The sequence below is a fragment of the Diabrotica undecimpunctata genome, chromosome 7 (assembly GCF_040954645.1).
Source record: "Diabrotica undecimpunctata isolate CICGRU chromosome 7, icDiaUnde3, whole genome shotgun sequence".
In the NCBI taxonomy this organism is placed as follows: Eukaryota; Metazoa; Arthropoda; class Insecta; order Coleoptera; family Chrysomelidae; genus Diabrotica; species Diabrotica undecimpunctata.
The window spans coordinates 112,610,120-112,626,078 of NC_092809.1; the positions used below are offsets into that span (position 1 = coordinate 112,610,120).

Sequence of the window (15,959 nt, forward strand, 5' to 3'; positions counted from 1 at the left end):
ACGTGCTTGCGACATATTTTGGTGATGATTATATGTAGTTTGTGCTATATTTTTATTTCTATTTAAATTACAATAATATTCGCATCCTTTATAGTTAGTTGGGTGATCTTCTCCACATAAAGCACATGTAGCTGGTGTGTTCTTGTTCTTTTTACAGCTGTTTGTACTGTGCTGCCCTCCACATTTCACACAGACATATGGTATATTGCAATATGTTTTTGAATGGCCATATAATTGACATCTCATACATTGGATGATATTTTTGTTTTTTATGGGTGGTTCAATTTGTATATTGCAGTGTTGTAATTTCTGAATTTTATAAATATCTTGGTTATTGTCTGATGGTTCAAGGTCAACAAAGAACATATTTACCGGCTCTTTTGTAATAATATGTTTAGCATTAATGATGTTTCTTACCTTGTGACCCAGTTTTGTCAGTTCTTCTTTGATATCTTCTGTTGCATGTAAATAGTGAAGGCATTTAATTACGACTCTATAGGCCCTTTCTTCCTTTGGTTGATATGTGTGATGAATAATGTTCTCTCTCATATATCTTGATAATTTTCTGTATATTTCTGGATCCCTACAAATTATTTTGACTGTATTATTTGTCATAGTCCTGGTTTCGTATTGTTCAGCTTCAGCTATTTCTGTAAATTTTTTCCTCATTTCTGGGAAGTCGCTTACACCGTTAACAAATATTGGTGGTGGTTTAGGTTTTTTTGGGGCTATTTCATTTTGATTGGTTTCATTTTCTTGGGTATCCGTTAGGGTATTATTTTTGTTCGATAGTGTAATGGTATCATCTTCTTTGTTTGTTTCTACATTTGATCTGATTTTTCTGCGTTTTGTAGTTTTAACTACTTGCCATGAGTTTTTTGTTGACACATTTGCACTTTCTGGTTCGTCATCGCTTGTTGATGACATTCTGTAGTATTGCTGGCTATTTCTGTTATATATATATATATATATATATATATATATATATATATATATATATATATATATATATTGCTATTGTGTGGCGCGTTTTGCTGATTTATATATTGTTCTTGATTGGGCGGAAATATCATATTCGTCGAAGAATTGGTGGTTGGTGGATTTATTTGCGTATTGTACATACCTGGTATTTGTGCTGAGATTTGTGGATAACCCTGTACATTGTTGATTTGTGATTGACCCTGTGTGTTGTTTGGAATCTGCATTTGTGGGTAACAATTCATTTGGTTTGATGGATACTGGATTGGTAATGGCTGGCTGTTTACATTTTGCATTTGTTGGCTAACTATGTAGTTGTCGAATCCTGGTCCATTCCCCGTTGGAAACATTATAAATAGTTAGAAATTGCGCTGCGAATTAGATATTCTTTATAGATTTTAGGAAAAAGTTTTTCGAAAGATAATAAGGCAAATAGATAATTATAGTAAATTAACGTGAAATCATTTTTCATACTTCATCAATAATAATATTAAATTTATTGTAGGCGCTTGTATTATAAGAATGGTCGAAAACACGATAGGAACCGAAATTTTCAAACGCGCTTTACAGAAGTATTTGGTGCAAAGGTAAGTACTTACTGTCATACATAATATATTTCTGCTTCGTTCTTTTTTTTTTTTGGAATATGTGGAGTGATCCTGTAATCTTTCGACTTTTATCTTTGTGGTTCTGTGTATCTTTGTGTTCTGGTATTTATTTAGTTATATACATACATACAAGGGAGCTAGCGCTCTTTGAAGGTGGCGCCTTGTAATTAGTTTTCGTTAAATACCTCCAGAACGCTTCTATTTAGAAAAACAAAAACTGGTACGATTATTTATCCTCCAGAGTTGAATCGATTTCATCAATTGCAAATTTCTAGTACCGATCATAGGCGTCCGTTTTAGGTAGGTCAACGGTTATTTTAACGCATAACTTTTTTGTCTTTATCTTTTAAGCATTCGTGATACTAGATTATTAAATTTTCAGGTATTTTAGTACTAAAAGATACTCCTACTCTAAGTCGATAGGATACACTGTTCTCTAGAAAAATCGATTTAAAAATGTTTCGTTTTTTCGTCATTAAAGTTAAATTAATAGGTACCTAAGCGAAACTAACACAAAAAAAAAACAAGTATCAAAAGTAGATAGGAAATAAAATCAAATTAGAATAAGATAATTAATAGAAGACAAATAACAAACCCGTGACGTTTATAATGTTATAACAGGCACCGTATTCTTGTTTAATCGATGCTGAGGATCGAAATTGCCAAATGTCAATAATTTTCCGCATTTTTGAAAATTTGTAAAGTTTAAAATTAAGGTCGAAGTTTAGATTAAGAGCCGAAAAACTCAAAATATATTATTGTTGTACACATTTTATTAAATACGGGATGGAATGAGTAGTGTGTACTAGTATGTGCAAAATGAGGAGAAGTCCAATGAACCGGGTCCGGTCTACACAACATTTAGTAATAGGGTAATCTAAAAATAGGGTAGGGGAATGTATGATATTACTAGGTGTAAATGAGGGGCACATCCACCAGTCTAAACAGTATCCGGTCTGATATATATTGTATTAGTGGAAAATGAGGAGGAATATGTAGCAGTCTCGTAATAGTAGATGGAGTGGGGTAGGAAAAATGTGTATAAGAAGCCGAGACTTACAGACATCGATCAGAATTCCAAAATGAGTGCTATATTTCGAAAGGTATTCTTGGGTGAACGCCGGTTTTACCTGAATCCATCGAACTCAAAATTTGTTTCTGTTTGGCTAGCACATGAATGGAATTTTGAACCGGTAGTTTTCATCAGCAATAATAAAAAAGATCGTGTTTTATTTAGTGAAACTGAGTGGCTGAGCTTTTTACCATATAAAACTGTAATTGACAATTTCATGGCAGCAAATCCTCAACAATCGATTAATGATGTGCAACTACCGCACATGTCAGTTGTAAAAGTTACCAATGGTGAGTCACAGATAAACTTGGGTGCCAATTCCATTGCGTCCCTATGGATATTACTTCCAATAGTTAACAACCATTTGGAAAATTTGAAAGAGGACATTTTACCAGTTTCCTAAAAATACTAAGGTTGGGGGGGGGGGGGTTGATTCAAATAATCCTATTAAAACCGGGCTAGAAATAATAGAGCCAATAAAGAATATAAACACAACAACTTACGGCATTGGAGTTAATTCAGAGGTTTCCAGAGCTACTCAATGATCAAATTTGAGTATATACCTAAATAGTATTTCAATCGTTTTTGCGTCGCTAAGTTGATAATAAACATATTTTAAAGTTTGCTTATATATCACAGATGTGTATTTCCTCAGTATTCTTTTGATCGAAGCCGCTTTGGGATTTTTGTGTGTCAAATAAATAGGAAATTAACCGTATATGTTTTGTTTATACCGAGTTGGGCGAATGAATTTTAAAGATTATTACATCACTCTCGCTGGAGCAACTGTCAAAGGCAGTTGGTTTTAGGTTAGTCCAAATTTGTCGTCAAATTTATCATGTTTTTTCGTTTTTCGTCTTATGTTTTGGAAAATATGTAGTTTGTTGAGCAAGTGCAGTTATTGAGGTTTGGAAGAGAGGTCATGAAGAGCAGACGGTAGTGTGTGTAATTTGAGTGAACCGGCAAATTTGTTAAAAAAAAATGATTAATACTCAATGTAATGTGTCAGTTCTGAAAGTGTAATCACTGTTTTTATTTCTATGCCGTCTCTCATCTGAGATATTTGTAAAACGGCGTTTACAACAACTTTTAAGGATAACCACCACTGTTCCAGTTTTTTTAAGAAGCCGAGTCTAAAATTTGCATCCCAGTGAACAGCTTTCAGCCTCATGTTGTCTGTTTAAAATAATTCTAGGCTAATTTGCTGTGTGAGATGCATTGTTTTGCTTGACAGTAAATCTCCAGTGAAGTCCAGTTCCTAGCCCCAGAAATTTTAAAGAAATTTTAGTGAAATCCAGGTAAATTCTTTTGGTGAACTTTTAAAGGAAAAATAAACATTTTCTAGTAGTAATTAATTGCTTTCATAACAGTTTAAGAAATTGTAATAATTAAAATTGTAGATGTTAGGTTGTGGCTTAGCTGTCATATTAATTGTTCTCAGTTTTAAAATTCAATATTGACATCTTACAGCTAGTTTTATTTTTTGTCAGTAGTTTTTTTTTGTTTTTTTTAAGGTTAACCACTATCCATAGTTTCATTTAAAAATCTATTTTTCATTTCTAATTTTTTCCGTTACAAATTGTCGCCCATTAATAATTGTAAGTTTTGTAGTATCTCCAACTTCTAGAGTTTGTAAACGGATAGAACATAGTAAGTTTGTTTTTGATATTTTGTATTATATTGTTATTACTTACAGTTGTAACTGTTTGTGGTGAGACATCAATAAATATTAAATTTTTTTCCTAAAACATTTTGTTTATTTCCTTTAAAAAAAAGTTTCTTTTCTTTTTTTCAGCGGGAAGATTTTTCAAAGCGACGTTCCTATTTTAAATAGCTTGAGAACCTTTTTGTGTTTTGTTTATCCAGGGGACTCATGCAAGTACCCCTTTGTTTAATTTTTCTATAGTTACCCCATTCCAGTTCCCTTGTCATTCACTTATCCACGACCCAGTTCTCCAAATAACCTCTGAGTAGACGTTCGCAACAGTTTTGTTTTATTTTCCTTGCCCTATCTCCACCCCAATAATTTCTGTCCCAAATTTTCAGCCACCTATAATGATCCCAATGTGGTAGGCAAAATAATCGTTAAAACAGTAATATCATATATTCCCCCAACCTATTTTTAGATTACCCTATTACTAAATGTTGTCTAGACCGGCCTCGGTTCATTGGCCTCCTCCTGATTTTGCACATACTAATACACACTACTGCGATGAAAATGAATATTAAAAATTGGGGCGTAAATGCTGAAAGTTTTTATAGATATCACATTTTTTCGCATTACTGATATAGGCCACATTGCAACCAATTGGCTTCATATTAATTATTTATGTGGTAGTGTGTACCTAAGTAATTTTTTTGTTACAAACTTAAGTCAGATTCTTTCATACCGCAGTAGCAACTACTACGGTAGCTAGAGTGATTATTGATGGAAAAAAGTGACTTTCTTGTAATCTATCCTCAATGGGTTGAATTTCTCGTTTCTTGAATATCTATGGTCCTAATTTTAAGAAGCATTAGTGGTTTCCTGGGATGGATGTTCTTGAATTTATATAACTTTGAGTTGTAGTTTTGATTGCACAGATTGGCAGGAGATTGATGAGATAAGTTCCTTTTGGGTCAAAAATTTCTTTTGTAGAACATCGAGTTGTAATTTTGGTTGATTTAGGGAATTTTTGTATAGAATTGGTTTCTGGTAATTTTTGGATAATGATATCCCGAGTTTGGACAGTGATGTATTGGCAAGAAGAATCTTTGGTACTTAAGTGTAAGATTTGCTTAATACAGTCCTTGGTTTTCGTTGCTTCTAGTATTGTGCACTCTCTGTAAAAATATCTTGCGTCGATACAGATGATCGCTGATCCGACAAAGAAGTGACCTTTTTAATAAAAATTTTAATCCCAAAGTTGTTCACTCAGTAAGTTAACATTCTTAGCACCGCATTAATACGGCATTTAGAAATTTATTAATTTTATACAGTCCACTATATTAAGGTGCTGCGAAAATTACAACAAAAATGATAAAAAAATTTAATTGATAATTTCATTTTATTATACTAATTGGGCTTATTATTATTACTGTTATTAGGGCTCTCAATTGGTCAACCCCTGAAATACTTTGGTCAGTATTTAGCAATGAATTTGCTGATGGACAATTAACACCTGAGATAAAATTTTTGGATTTTGTTGACAACTGGACTAACCGACCTGGATATCCTGTTGTAAACGCAACAGTTGTTGGTAGTAACATTTTATTAACGCAGGTAAAATAATTTTTTAGTTAATTTAATTTTTATTAAAGAGTGTCTACACCAAATTGTACTTTACGGAAAACTCACTTTGAACACCCTACGAACTCAGATGATACCATAAGTTTATTCTGAACGATTTAAAAATATTAATGAATAGCATAAATGGCATAACTAAAGTCAGTATTAAATGTGGAAGACGGACACAGTTGCCATTAACTATGGCAATAATTATAAATCTACTTGAGGCTTTGAAATATGGAGAATGAATAAATGGGGAAGGAATATTAAATTTTTATAAAAATCAAAACTCAAAAGTTAGAATATCTGGGACGCATACTGAGAAATCAAAAAAGTTACGACTTTTTCCAATTGATTTTTTAAGGGAAGGTAAATGACAAAAGAGAAATAGGAAGAAGGCGAATTTCTTGACTGCAAAATTTATATTAATAGTATACCATGACTATCACCGAGCTGTTTGACATCAAAGCATCTACGGTGGCATCGGAGGTTATTGTCGAAGTTCTTAGATACGGGGAATTCTAAGTCAGCCAGAAAGATGTTATGCTATAATAAACTCTATGAAGAGATAGGTAGAATCATTATTTAGATAGAAAATAAATTTAACTTACTAGATAGTTAGATTGTTGTGGCTGGTATTTTCCTACTATCCGTTGTGCATATGGTGTCATACGGTGATATAGTATGTAATGAAATATTTTGCCTACCACATAGGGTATTATTATGGGGGTTGAAAATTAGGACAGAAACTATTGGGCTAGATATAGTGCAAGCAAAATAAATTATACTTATGCGAACGGCACTTAGAGTTTATTTGGTGAGCTGGGGCCGTGGATAAGTTAAATGGCAAGGGGTCGGATTGGGGCAACTACAAAAATGAAAGAAAAAGAGGGTACTTACATGAATCTCCTGGATAAATGGGCAAATAAAAACAACAAGAAAGGCCTCTAGCTATTTAAAATAAGGATGCCGCTTAGAAGGATCCTAGTCTTGCTGGATGAAGGAAAAATGCTCTTCCTTACTAAAAAAGAAACACAAAAGGGGTTAGGAGACTTTTCTAAAATAGGTAAACAAAAATAATTTAGGGAAATAAATTAAACATTTATTGTTGTCTTAACACAAACAGTTATAAAATCAGACAATACATAAACACTTACGATAATAATAGTTACAAAGATTTATATCAAAATATTAAAGAATAAAAACTTACATATGTCCTATTCGTTTACAAACTCTGTTTACAAGTGAGACATCTTTTTAGATGAAACCAGTGGCGGTTGGTATATAAGTGCTGCGGAGCTGCAGAACCACTAAAATAATCCAAACAAAATTACTTTGAAAATTAAATAAAAAATATCACTACTTATAAAATTTAAATTCATTTAGATGGTTTTCGTGCATGGCCGCCTTTATTTTAATCTGTCGTCCGTCGCATCTCATGGCGACAGCAAGTCCCACTTATTTGACCGGACCGGTGCTACTCCGAGCTGTGAACTGTTAAAGATATCCCCGATAACACCCGCTCAACCCCTCGCCAACACTTTTCAGGCGACGACTGAAAGCAATATTTGAGCTGCAATATTTGAGCCTGCAAACGACAATTTAATTGCGATATTTATACGAGAAATAGTTGGATATGTGGCTGCAACAGAATAAACGCTCTTTTCTGTTTTCCTTGTGTACTCTTTGGAGGTGATAAGTCATGGACGCAAGTTGGTGTAACAGACTTAGTACATTTAAGTGATAAAATAAAAAAGCACGAAACTTCTAAGCATCATTTGCACAATCAAATGGAATATGCTTTATTAGGCTCCGTGAATATTAAAGAACAGTTAGATTCTGCATACTGGATAAATATTCAAAAATTCAATGAAGCTGTAACAAAAAATAGGTATGTTCTCTCAAAAATTATAGACTGCATAAAATTTTGTAGTGTTTTCGAATTGGCGCTTCGGGGACACGACGAGACACAAACATCCGACAATCCTGGAATTTTTCACGGCCTCATAAATTTTACTACTGAATTGGATAAAACTTTAGCACAACACTTGGAAGAATCGACGGTTTTTAAGGGCATTTCTAAAGAAATTCAAAATGATATTTTGGCCTGCATGTTGGAATTATGCCAGGATAAAATTTTGGAGGAAATTCGGGAATCTCCATATCTAGCTGTCATGGCCGACGAGACTACAGACATTTCAGCAAAATCACAAATGGTTGTAGTACTTAGATATTGTCGAAATGGAGCACCGGTAGAACGATTTTGGACATATTTGGTACCTTCAAAATTAAATGCAGATACTTTAAGCAAAAACATTTTCAGTGTTTTGGATAGTATCCTGGAAAACTCAAATAATAAACTAATTGCTCAGAGTTATGATGGGGCAGCGGTCATGTGTGGACAGCACGCAGGAGTTCAAGCCAGAATCAAAGAAAAATATCCATTTGCTCATTTTCTACACTGTTACGCGCATCAATTAAATTTAATAATGTCTAAGGCTTGTTCCGAAAACTCTCAAGTTAGACTTTTTTTGGAAATTTAAATGAAATCCCTACCTTTTTTAAAAATTCGCCACAACGAGTGGCAGTTTTAGATAAAATCGTCCAAAAGAAAATTCCTCATGGCGCTCCAACTCGCTGGAACTTCAATATTCGAACTGTTAATGTTGTGTTTGAACATCGATCTTCTTTTATCGAATGTATGGAAGAAATAGAAGAATCGTTTGATAAGGCAGCTGTCTGTAGTTCAGCGTCTTCCATTCGAAGAATACTAGTGGATCAAAATTTTGTTTTTTGGTTAACATTTTTCCATCGCATAATGCCACACGTAGACGTTTTGTATAATGCCCTTCAAAAGACTAAAACGGATCCTTTGGAAATCAATAAAAAGGTGACAGATTTCGAAAGATACATGAATTTAGTTAGAAATTCAATAGATGATATGATACCATTGACCAAGGTTCTAGTTTATGCGTTGAATCATTACCAACTAAAAGGTTATGGAAGGGTAACAGTCCAGTAGGTCATCGGAGAGAATCTATCGAAGTTTGTGATATAATCATAAATTGTGCAAATGATAGATTTGCTTTTAAAAATCACCTACTTGCAACTTCATTGCTTTATCCTGAGCAATTTGATAATTATTGTGATAATTTCCCAGATGATAATTTAAGCCTGACTTGCGCGTCATATCCAAATTTAGATAGGGAGCGCTTGAAGACTGAATTATCTGTTATTTATTTTAGAAGAGACTGTAGAGACATTAATGGGGCAATACCTTTTTTAAAATTTTTAATTGAAAATAATTTAACAGAGCCTTCTGCACATACGATAACCTCAATATAACAATTGGGCCATCAGAAAGAGAGAGAAGATATTCTGTTCAATCCAGAACTCGCTGGTTTCCCCCTTTCGGATTGGGTATGTATATTCAAATAAAGAAAAGAAATGAAAGCCAGTGGACTGAATAAAACTCTATTTGCAATTAAATAAAAGCCAAAGACAAATATACATACGTTAAAATATAATAAAACTATAACGAGCTACAAATTAATTGCGACGTGACAAATATGTTAAAATGAATATTTATTTGTAGCCAAGAATAAATTTACATAAGAAAAGTGTACAGGCGACAATCACTCAAAAGACTAAAATCTCAGAACTGGTAAAATAAAAACATCGATACATATAAATAATCGGTGGTAAAATCAATCAGCCTTGTTAATAAAGACACACAAAATGCAATCCAAAACAATTCAATGAAATATATAATAACGTAATACAAATATTAATACAATAAACTCAAATATATAATTGGTAATTCAAAATTATACTCGGTAACAAAATACACGTTAAATTAATAATAAAATTAAAATGCAATTAATAAACTCATCACGTAAAAGCTCTGATATACATACAAAACAAAAGAATGAAATTATTACAATATGAAAAATATACAAATCTACATAAAGGTAATGAAATGTTCTCAATAAAGTTCAATCGTGATCGCGGCACAACTGATAAAAAGTTCGAAGCAAATATGACATCTATATACCAAGTAAACGTACTTGATATATGCAGCAACAAAATTATGGTGTATTGTAGCTTACCCCATAAATCATAGCACCAACCGCTATTACCAACGACGTCTTCATTGACGTACACCAGGAACCACAAAATTCATATTGCAACTTTTCTGCATAAACCGACTTCCTCGGTCAAAGGACCGATGTCAAGTGTCTTAGGTACCTTTTACCCAAACGCCCATACACATGTGTGTGGTTTGAGAGATAAAACTCGACTCTTCCTATTCTTATCTCAAATGTGTGTTATTTTGCAGATGGCCCGTCTCGTAATATGTAGTTTTTAACACAGATGCACCCTTGTACACGAAATCTTGATATACGGGGAGAATCAAAACTACCACAAAGTCTGTTAATGTTATATAAATGTTTATATATCGTTGCGAAACTGCAACACCTTTTCAAGAAACTGTAAAACTGCTTCAAATTCTAATTACAGTGCCCATGAGTACGGCAGAAGCTGAAAGGTGTTTTTCGAGTTTAAAACGGATTAAAACATTCTTGAGAAATTCCATGACTGAAGACCGACTTGTAGCATTAACCATGTTGTCAGTAGAAAAAACACTTATAAAAGAAATACCAAACTTTAATGAAAAAGTTATAGACAAGTTTGCTTTAAAAAAAAATCGACGAATCGAGCTTATTTATAAAAAAAATAATATATTTGGCTCTGTGTGTAGTTACTTCGTAAGACCCTATAATGCAATTATTGTTGTGGCGATTTTGTTTGTAGTGTTTTTTCGTTTGCATTCCTTAGTTTCACGTATTTATCGATAAAATTCTACTAAAAACATAAACTATAAAACAATTACTAGTGTGCCATAATGTACCATTACTATTTTTGATATAATTGGATTTATCTTCAATTTGAAAAGAAGAAAATCGGTAAGTTCTTTATTATTTTTTAATAGATATATAATGAATAAATATATGGTGTAAAATATCAAACTAAAAGCCTCGTTGTAAAATACAACGATTAAAAGATATTGAATTAAAAAAAAAACCAAAAAATACTGCAGAACTACCAAATTTTTGAGTCACCAGCCGCCACTGGATGAAACTATGTATAGAGGTTAACCTTCTTTAAAAAACCAAAACAAACTAATGTCAAAAAAATAGTAAAGCTAGTTACTAGCTGTCATATGTCAACATTGAATTTTAAAACTAAAACAAATAAAATGACAACAATGGCCACACCCTAAGATTTACAATATTAATTATTACATTTTTAAATTGTATGAAAGCAATTATTATTATTAGAAAAAAATGTCTATCTTTAATTTAAGATTTAATCACAAAAAAGTTACCTGATTTCACTAAAATGCACTTTTGTTTGTAAACTGGACTTTTGAATTTCTGGGTCAACTGGACTGCATCAATGATCTGGAATGACGACCACAAACTAACGTGAGGTTGAAATATAATGCTCAATAATTACATAAACACAAAGAAGTGAAATTAGCGGCACGTTGAACACACCCTTGGGAACGGCTTCTTAAAAAACTGTAACCATCTTATTTGCTTTTCAAATTTGTTGTATTCGACACAAATATCTCAGATATTTCGAAAAATAAACTATTTTCAACAAATTATGCCGGCTTCTAGTCACTACATAACGATGACCGTTCACTTTGATTCCCCCTTTCAACCTGAAATTCGACCTTTCATCGATCTGTATTGCACCCGGCATCTATGCCACACTTTTTCCCTCTAACACCCGTTCACACCACGGAACCAAGTTAAATTGTTGCTAGACCGCTTCCAGAAACTATCTCGAAAAATGACCTTGAATCAACGTCAGCTTTTAAAATCGTAAAAATAAACACGTATTATATTATATTTTAACTTCGTAACCCGATTCTTTCTTTGGGGGATTGGAATGTAAACAAAGACACCAAAATTTATATATAGTCCAGGAGTGTACTACAACATTTTTATACTTGCATTTTAAAGGAAATTATTATGTTACAAGTACTGAGGAAAATATTTTATATGCTGCATTTAGAAGTGTAATTCCTCTGAGGATAGAGCATTTAAAGATATCTCCTTCTTTGTGTATGATGCAAAGTATTTCAATATTCTAATCATTGGGGAGGGGTTTCTGTGTCCATATTTACTTTATAAGCTGCTGTAATGCCATTATAGTATCGTGGTTACCTTATTTATATAGTTCAGCTGTGAGATTATGTATTCCAGGTGATTTGTTTCTGGCTAGTTTTTTACTGCATTTTTAACTTCAAGAATCGTTGTTGCTTCCTCTTCCTTCTCGTCTGTTCCCCTCACCTTATATCTTCCAGGTTTTCCTCTTCTTCCTCTATATTAAGTTCGTGGTTAAAGTTTTTTAACCTCGGAAACCGTTTTTGGGTGGTGCTAGAAAGATCGCCAATGGAGACACTGCGGACGGCAGCCAGATGGTTGGTGGAGAGCGAGTCGTGGGTTCGAAACTAGCTTTTGGAACCGGGAATAGGTCCAACGGACGAAATAAGTAAAAATATGACAGGATAAGACGTATTAGAAAAGATACCGAAATAAACAAAAAGATAGATGGGTAAAATTACCAAAGATAAGATAAGATAGGAACAGGGCGCCACTTAATTTTTTGGGGTTTAAGGAGAAAATTAAGAAAACTTAGAAAGGAAAAAAGATAAGGAAAAATATTTTGGTTCTGAGACCAAATCCAAGGAAAGATACCAACAGTTAATTATTAAATAAATTTGGTCAACACACTATATAAACAAATAATAAATATATTAGGTGGACTCCATCCACCCACTTACCTACGAAACTTAATCAGCCTGATCTTTCTTCTGGTCGAAGGTATAATAATAATTTAATATAATAAACAAATATTCAGAATTATTGTTATATCAGGAAACTTTTTAGGACGTGACAAATAAAATTCAAACATAAACCAAAAACAATATATTCAACAACACAATGATATAGGCGGCTGAATGTACACTCAAGTAATAAAAATACACCATCAATTATTAAATGGTGGTATACATATAAAAAATAAACAGTATTATGATTGATAAATACCTTTACAAATACAATATAATGAAATCATACACAGATTAAATTATCAGCGAAGAGAGTCTAATGTTATATAAAAATATTCAACTAAAGTTGATTAAAGAAAGTCTCTCTTTGCTGTTTAATTGGCATATCTCGAGATACTGGGTATAGTAAATAAAAAAATGAATAACAAATAACACAAAGTTAAATTCAAAGAATACGACAAGATTACAGATATAAAAATCTAACTAACCCGCACTGGCCAAGTTAATTATCTGTTCGCACTGTTGTTTATTGATTAACGGAGAACTAAATGTTCGTAATTATTATTTGTTAGAATTTCTTAGTATCTGATGGAAAGTTCGTAAGAAAATATTGAATGTTCTTTAAATTGAATAAAAAAATCAGTAGTTACTCTTAACTACAGGTGAAGACATGGATGAACGTAGATTCGCCCAGATAATTGAAGATAATATGATACCATAACCATACCATATTATTCGCTCAGATAATTGAAGATACTATGATTATGATAACTTACAGTAATTCTCGACGACTGCTACACTGCACTGAAGCTATATACTATACTTGTATCAAGCACTGAAGTTATTTAAATTAAAAGCTGCTTTATACCAATATTTAATCTAATATGATATTAGATTAAAAGAACTCAAATATAGAAGTGTATACACACTTAGAAAGAAAATTCACAGAGACGGTAAGGTAACGAGCGTCTTTCCTCTAAGATCGCCCACCTTGAAGTGCCCTTCCTTCTCTAAAAATTTACGAAACTACCCAAGAAAGGTGGGATATCTCCCACTCAAAAACGATGGGACAGTATCCATTTCTAAGAAGGTAAAGTTCTAACGACTATCGGAAAGTTCGAGGTAAATACGGTACTAGTAACTTGGAACGTGACGAAAATAAAATCTTCGGAATTAGGTTTTTACAGAAAAATTGCTATAGACGTGCTTTCAACGATATTTAACAAATCTATCAAAAGGAACACACGCGAAACCAGAAAGATATTAACTAAGGATTAACCAAACCGGCGTCTTTAAAAAAGTAGGTAGATTCTTTCGTAATATTTCGGTAGTTTCCAATAAAATTTAACAACCTATTTGCGAATACGACCATGGGCGTATCAGCAACGGAGGTAAAGGGATTAGAAATAATTTAATATATTAACTATAAAAAAAATGTTATAGTATTCCACCCATCTATTCAATACATCTTTCCTTGTTGTTAATAGGTCGCCATTCTGCCAATTTTAAGTCTTAAAAAACCCGGCACTTTTCTTATGTAAAAGTAGTTTCAGTTAAATTGGATGAATCTTTGCAGAAAAGTAGCTTCGGTACATCAACATGATTCAAAGGAAGGTCGGAAGCTGATGCACATTGCACAGCAGGTACTTACTATCGAACCCTTCTTAAGCAGCTGGGGCGAAGTGGTCTAACGAAGTTGTGTTGGATTTTTTATCATTGTAGTAACTAACTAAAATTTTTACCTTTAACATTGGTAGCCTACAACAAACTAAACTAAACAAAACTCTCGATACTCAAGGGGACGCGCTCCATCGGAGTGGTAAGGCCACATTTTGGGGTAGATCGAGAGATTTATCGAAAAGTAAGCATTTATTAATTTCAGAGTAACGTGGCGGGCCAGCCGTGCTCTTTTTTCTTTTCACTATTGTCTATTTTCTATTTATTTTCGCCGAAGTGAACTGATGAAGAGCGTCGCTCCACGTTCCGTGGAATCCCTGCTTAATGTTGTGCCACATAATTATGGTCTAATCATTATTTAAAATTAAGGGTTTGGGGTACTGGAAGATAAGGGTTAACAAAATGCTGTCTTAGCATTTTTACAAATCTAATGAATATTACCAAATATCAGAGTGGACTCTCTTGGTTGGATACACTATATATAAATATATATTATTTAAAAATAAGACGACTAATTTATTGTAGCAAAGATTTTTGTACAAAGGAGAAGACAATAATAACACTAAATGGTATGTCCCTGTTGTTTATACTATATTTAATCAGTCGGATCAACACACCTATACAATTTGGTTAACACCTGACAGTGAAGGTGTCACTATAAATAATGTAATGAATGACAATACATTGGTTATCATAAATCCAGATTCGTTGGGTAAGTAACTAAGTAATTAATTAATATTGATTTACCTTATTTTTCTTGCTAACTAAATTATTCAGTGTATTAAAATTTTAATCTAATATTCAAAACAAAAATTAATTTAATTTGATAAACATCTTCCCCTTTCTTGTATGTAGGCTTTAAAGCCTATTTTTTCTTTTAACTTTTATTTACTTCTTCGATCATTTGGTGACTTATCTTGTGCTATTCATACCATCCTATCCTCTGCAATTCTACTAATGTGTTCGTTCCACTCATGTTTCCGTTTTGTCACCCATCCATTTATGTCTTCTATATTGGATGCTCTTCTTATGATTTCGCTTCTCGCCCCATGTAACAGACTTTTCCCTGATAAATATTTTCATTTCTGTTGTTTCTAGTAGTCGTCTCGTTTTAGATGTGTCAGGTTGTCTCCGTCGTGTATGTTAATATAGGTCTAATTGCTGCTTTATAGGTTCTTGTTTGTATGTCTTGTCTTAGATGTTTTTTCTTCCAGATTGTGTCAATAAGAGTTTCCGCCGCTTTACTTTATTTTATACTTTGTTGCCGTACTTCTTCTTCAACATTTCCTTAACTAGTTATATCTATTCCCAGATATCTAAACCTTGCTTCCTGCTTTATTATTTTCCCATCAATTTCGATTTTACATCATAGTGGGTATTTGGTTGTTGTCATACATTTGGTTTTTTTCTGCTGATATTATCATAAAAGATGTGTGTTAATCTTTGGAGCTCGTCTTATGTCTCGGTGATTAATACGGGCGTCGTCTGCAT

General features: G+C 32.9%; 1 protein-coding gene across 3 annotated transcripts in view; it reads left to right on the forward strand.

Annotated features, from left to right (window-relative positions):
• LOC140445721 (glutamyl aminopeptidase-like) overlaps positions 1-15,959 on the forward strand; it is an 80,861-nt gene that overhangs the window by 37,831 nt on the left and 27,071 nt on the right. For all 3 annotated transcript variants that reach the window (XM_072538001.1, XM_072538002.1, XM_072538000.1), the window contains 3 exons: positions 1,484-1,565; positions 5,746-5,920; positions 14,994-15,180. In XM_072538001.1, the coding sequence (XP_072394102.1) occupies positions 1,484-1,565; positions 5,746-5,920; positions 14,994-15,180 (444 nt within the window). The remainder of the gene's footprint in view (positions 1-1,483; positions 1,566-5,745; positions 5,921-14,993; positions 15,181-15,959) is intronic.